At 38.1% G+C, this 6004-nt stretch overlaps 1 protein-coding gene across 3 annotated transcripts in view; it reads right to left on the minus strand.

The window, feature by feature from the left end:
* The window catches only part of LOC100025667 (ceramide synthase 4-like), a 43253-nt gene extending 38629 nt beyond the window's left edge, over nt 1-4624 (minus strand). The window contains exons 1-2 of one of the 3 annotated variants that reach the window (XM_007489473.3): nt 4545-4624; nt 3431-3500 (exon numbers count right to left, since the gene is read on the minus strand). In XM_007489473.3, the coding sequence (XP_007489535.2) occupies nt 3431-3453 (23 nt within the window). In that variant the 5' untranslated portion in view covers nt 3454-3500; nt 4545-4624. Of the gene's footprint in view, nt 1-3430; nt 3723-4544 lie in introns of those variants that run through there. The other 2 variants (XM_007489474.3, XM_056822049.1) reach the window with 2 other exon arrangements.
* Between the last annotated feature and the right edge of the window lie 1380 nt (nt 4625-6004).

Raw genomic sequence — 6004 nt, forward strand, 5'->3', positions numbered from 1 at the left:
TAATGTATAATTTTGAGAAAATTTCTTTTATCAGTATTTGAAACTGACTGGGTTTCTTGTCAGCATAGCCTAAGTTCTTACTTAAGGGTCTCTAAGAAATAGTTAGAGGTGGTCAAGGTTCTCAGTCATACAAGTTCAAATAATGCAATAAAGTTTTCTCACAAGTATCAGAATTGAATAAAATTGTCCTACCATACAGAAATTGGACTAAAACCATGATTAAATAGAAAGGGAACTAAGATAGAACCAGAATTAAATCACAAGATGGAGTCAGTGTGGTTCACTCGATTCCCACAATTTCCTCAGAGCATTAGATGAAAGCAGATGATTCATAAAGAAAATACCTTGAACTTATCTGAACAGAATAAGTAAAAACCTGTGGAGCTATGGTTAATACATACCAAAGTTCCAAAATTTCAACCATTTAAATTATTGTTGAATTCGATGGTGAAAGACTTAATGGAAACTGACATTACATATGGGTGATGGGAGAGTTTCCCCATAAATCTTTGTCTCCATTCTCCCATTGTCCAAAGGAAGACACTTAGAACTTCCAACATTCTAAAAATCTGGAGTTCCCAAACTTAACCACTGCAATGGCAGCAGTATCCACTAGAACTTGTAGCAACATTCTTAAAATAGCAGTACTCAATTGCATCATGGGAATCCAGCCCTTTTATATAAGTAGAATTTGACAAAGTAGCAGAGAAAGTGCCATAATATGCCAATTAGGATTCAAACATCACCATAGTGGAGAGATATGACTATTTTAGATTAATGTGTGTTATTCTTCAAATCTATTATTCCAATACCTGACAGTTTAAGGCCATGCTCCAGAAAAATCTTGTTTCTGGCATCTGGCTTATTCATGATTTGCCTCTGGGTTCCTGTCCTTGTTCCTGTTGTGTTCCTATTTGGCTTCAGAAGGATCACATAACACTTGGGAATAAAAATGAATCCTAGTAATCCATTACTGGAGGCCAAGATAGAGAAGATCTCCACTGTCACCATGGCCTTCCCTTTGGTACTCTGATATGTAGGGAGAAAGGAGGTCTATACACTGCAAAACATTAGCATGCTAAAATTGATGAACTTGGCTTCATTGAAGGCATCAGGGAAGGCAAGAGTAAAGCTTCCAAGGGCTAGCCCATGTAGCCCAGGACACAGTAAAATAAAAAGGCAGACCCCTCATTACATCTAATGACTATGTAACCATATTCAGAGTGTGTGTCTACTTCTGGAAATGGGGGGTAGGATCCCAACCAGAAGCCACAGAAAATCACTTGAACCCCTGAGCAGATGAGAACAACATAGTTGGACATTCTAGACTGTATGAATATCTGGATCCAGCTCCCTGGCCTTATAACCCTGAAAGCCAGAATAACTATTAGGGTTTTGGCCAAAATGGAGGAAATGGCCACTGTGAACACAACTCCAAATACTGTTTGTTGGAGGAGACAGGAGACAGTTGTAGGATGGCCCAAGAAGAGTAAGGAACAGAGGAAACAGAAGGTAAGGAAAATGAGAAGAGTGTAGCTGAGCGTCCGGTTATTGGCTTTGACAACTGGGGTGTCTTGAAATTTCACAAAGACCAACAGAACCAGAGCTGTCAATAAAGAGAAAAAAATAGCAACAAAGGCCAAAGTCATCCCCAAAGGTTCTTTCACATTCAGGTAGGTCACAATTTTGGGGAGGCAGCGATCTCTCTGCTTATTAGGATACTCAAACTCTGGGCATTTTATACAATGCTCTGCATCTGCAAAAGGCAACCAAGGTTTAGATTAAAAGAATAATCCTTATACCTAGATGGAAGAAATAGTCATGATAGCTATAATTTCTCCTCCCTCAATAAGATACAAAATACCCCTCTCTCTTTGCTGGGAGAACAGTTTCATTGGTAAGTTATATGGTACCAAGTCTAGACTCATTCTGTTTTAGAGAACCATCCAGCAGTGTCTCTGAGGTTTCGTGGTCCACTTTGTCCAGGTGTGATGATTTCAGTTGTGGAATGAGAGGAACTACGTGCTCAGTCCCACATGCGTAGGCATCACATAGTGTTCTACCATGACACAGAGGTTAGTTCATTATATAGGCTTAGTGAGTACATACTTCTTTGGCATGCAATCAATTTTCTATATGTTTCCATAGAACTTAACAACAGATGCATAGCCTAAGGAGATAGTCAATGAATCATTGTTGCTATAGATGAAAGACATAAACAGGGTGATCTGGAGGTTAGTTCTCCCTGACCTAACGAGAATCATTGTTACTTTTGGTCAGTTTTCACAATCAATCACAATTACTTAGGAGATGGATAACAAAACATTTAGTATCTAAGTACAGGGTTAAAAGGTAACTTAAAGCAGACCATATTTGGGGTTTTCCTTAATTTACAAGTTCTATTTTTCTCGTGTTATTTTAAAGAACCTGGAAATGTTGCCTGGTTTCTGTCTGCAGTGGAGTGTTTCTTGAAGGTGATTGATGTTCTTGAGTTGCCTGGCTTGTAATGGGAGTGAATGTAACTCTGTGGAGAGGGAAAGGAGGCAGGTAATGGGTAATGATCTTTAGGTTTTAATTCTGTGAATGTAATCTTTTAGGGTAATAATCTGGGGGGATTAAGGTGGGATATATATATTTATTCTATAAGTCTTTGTTCTTATATCATTTCTTTTGTATTGAAGAGAGAACAATAGTCATCCATTAGTGAGGGAAGTTAAAGAGAGAGAAGTCATAGAAGGGGATCAATGGGCACCTCATATTCTGGGGGCACTTCCCAAACTGTGATTTTGTCAGACAGTGGGTGTTTGATGGCTCCCAACACTCTGTGGCTTTTAAAGGCTGGACTTAGATCATGTTTATTATGATCTGTATTCGTTTCCCTTAACTAATGATACCTGTTCCTTTTCATCTATTCTCTTATTGTAATAAACTTAGAAACTTAGAATCAGATATAAAGATCTCTTTTTCCATTGTGTTGTGCAATAGCAACTCTAGCTATAGGTTGAATTAATGTTTTCTTAATCTTCCCAGCTCTCAATGTGCTTCTTACTACAACTAACTCATGTTCATTTTAGAAGTATCTTATATGTTCCTATGCTGTTTTCCCCTCTTCATGTTGTCTCCTTTATTGGAATGGAAGCTCCCTGAAATTCAGAAATTATTTCCTTTTTGTTTTTAAATTCCTCACCATTTATCTATCATCAAGACTGTCACATACTAAATGGCTATTGATTGATTTATTGAATAGGCAGAAAATTTCTTATAGAGAAGTCTTTATTTTGAAAGTGGTCCTTCTGTTAATCCTCAGGAAATTGAGACCATTCCACAATGTATTTAATAGTGAATTCCATGTCCCCTTAATATCAGGGTTTAATTAGATAGCTTAAAGTCAAATTCTCATTGGATCATAGATTGAATTGTTTTATCTTACCTTTGGAATAGTAGATTGAGCATATTTTAATCCTCTTATTCAGGTCCATAAGACCTTCTTGAAGTGTGTCCTGGAAATGGCATTCCAAAACCCTCTCTGGTACCTTAAATTCATCCTTGCTTGTCAGTAAGCTGCCCCCCAACCCTAACCTTTCATAACTTGAATCTTTTAGGTTCCAAACAAATTTTTCAATTGCTTTTGTGACATCACAATGAAAATCTAAGCAGATTTGTCTGTTGGTGATATTGAAGGACCAGCCCTGAAACCTAGTTTCTCCCTGACCCCCTTGCCCCTAAAGTCAAGTAATAAAGAACCAGTTAACTGGAATGTGCCAGGAACCAATAAGGATCCCAGCCCAGGAATTCCTGTCATACCTCCCTCTAGAAACCAATAATTTTATTATTGGTGAGGAACCAATAACCCAGACTCAGGGCCCAGCCTTTTCTAGCTGAGCCCAAACTGCCATTTGTGTTAATAAAATCCCTCTTGTGTGTTACATTGTTGGTCTGGTTTCATACTTGGGATCATAACTGGGCACTTCAATATCACAAATCACTATAGAAATCTTGTGATTTTACTATGTATTTATTTAAGTAGGTGGCAACATGAATAGGGCAAAGGATTTGGAATTAGGAATACCCATGTTCAAATTTTGCCTCAGATGCTTAGCAGCTGACTCTACAAATACTACAGTTCAGATTCATATTTATTCATCCTAGTTATGTCCCATTCCTTAATCTGAGTTTATTTATTTTGTGATGCCACTCATTGTGCAGAATAGTGTATTTCATAGAGAGCTGAATATAAAGCCAGGAAGAGCTGAGTTTAAGTTCTGCTTCTGATTCATGAGCTCTTGTAATCCTGTGGAAGTCACTTAGCCCCTTACATGCTCTAGAAAATTCTAAAATATGATTTAGAAAAATTACTGATCTATACTGTTTAAGATAATTCCTATCCAGGAGCTCCCTTTAGCCGAGAATTCACAGATCTAGCCCCAGTTATCTACCTTTCTAACTTAATTGTTTACAAACTTCCTTCATTCTTTGGCATTTTCCCTTCTTCAAACCCCCAAGTATTCAGAGGCAGCATTGGTCTGATTAGGAAATGAGCATACCAAGGTCACATTGAGAGCACTGAGACTGGCTACTTCTCATCTTTCACCTTCACCTTATGTTCATCCCATCTCATCCTGCCCTGCATTGTCTACTCTTCTATGATGTGTACTCTTATTCTTCTTTTAATGACCTCATTGGTGACATGGTAAAAATCTCTTCACATCCACTATGTACCTCTCAGTTGTTTTGGGAGTAATTTTCAATTTCAGTACTTTGGACATTATTTTCAGGCAGAAAACAACCCTTTTAGAAGATTGACTCTAAAAATAGCCTTCATTTCTAGAATAAACCTGTGATCATAAAGGAGAACTACAGTTTCCCACATACATTATAGGTTGCACTCCCTTTCCTCTTTAACTCTGGGCCCAAATAATCCACTGTACTATTTGTCTCAGACACAGATGCTGATGAACAATCTGTGTAGATTGTCTTTCTAAATAAATGTCAAATCCTGGGAAAGACATTTTTTTTTACCAGCATTGTCTGTAATATGTATATACAGTGTACAGTTAAGTTAAATTCTTTCAAGGGATTCTACGTCTCTATTAGAATGTTCTATATTCTAGAGTGCAAGGAAAACAACTCAACGTGCTTCTAAAACAGATGCATCTTGAAGGACCTTACCAGTTCTAGGGGATATCTCTGAAAATGAACAGAGGCACTGTCTCCTGATTAGCCCAGTAAACAACTTTGGAGAACATGCATGGTTTGTTTTAGGTAGTCAGTCAACAAACAACCAGTAAAGGGAGACATTAAAACATACTTTATCATTAAGTCAATTGCAAAGCAAGACTAGTGTATTTCATTGTAGAGAACCTTTTACCAAAACATCCTTGTTCCTAGATATAACTGGGTATCCAGACTCATTTCTCTATAGGAAGAAATTCAGAAGGTTTGACATATAAAATGTGAATTCTTGCAGAAAAGATAGAAAGACAAATTCTATTTAAAATAACTATACAGGGGGCAGAGCTAAGATGGCCACAGAGTAGCAGGAACTTTTGGAATCCCCTTCCAACTGATCACTACAAAGCATATCAAAAGGACAAAAATGAAAATCGGATGAGTAAAGGGGTTCTCCCATGGGGTGCAACCTTAAAGGTAGGCAGTGTTTGGGGATTTCCATGCTATAAGGGGGCAAAACTATACTTATCAAAGCACAAGCTGATTAACCCTTCCCCACCTCCCCATGATCTACTATGCCAGAGGAAGAGTGATGGCCAAGCAGTCTCTAAATTCTTGGAGGCTGGCTGAGGGCACTACAGACTTACCCCCTGAGGACAGTACAAGGCCTTAGCAGTGAGATTTGGGATCCAAGTGTGACTTTTAGATTTATTCCATCCTGCTTAGTCTTTAGAATTTTATCAACCAGGAATGTATACACTCCTACTTAAGGATTAAGTGTGGGGGAGGAAGGTCTATGACCCTAGTGTGCTAGCAAGTGACAAATCAGAAACAA

The sequence above is a fragment of the Monodelphis domestica genome, chromosome 3 (assembly GCF_027887165.1).
Source record: "Monodelphis domestica isolate mMonDom1 chromosome 3, mMonDom1.pri, whole genome shotgun sequence".
Taxonomy (NCBI): Eukaryota; Metazoa; Chordata; class Mammalia; order Didelphimorphia; family Didelphidae; genus Monodelphis; species Monodelphis domestica.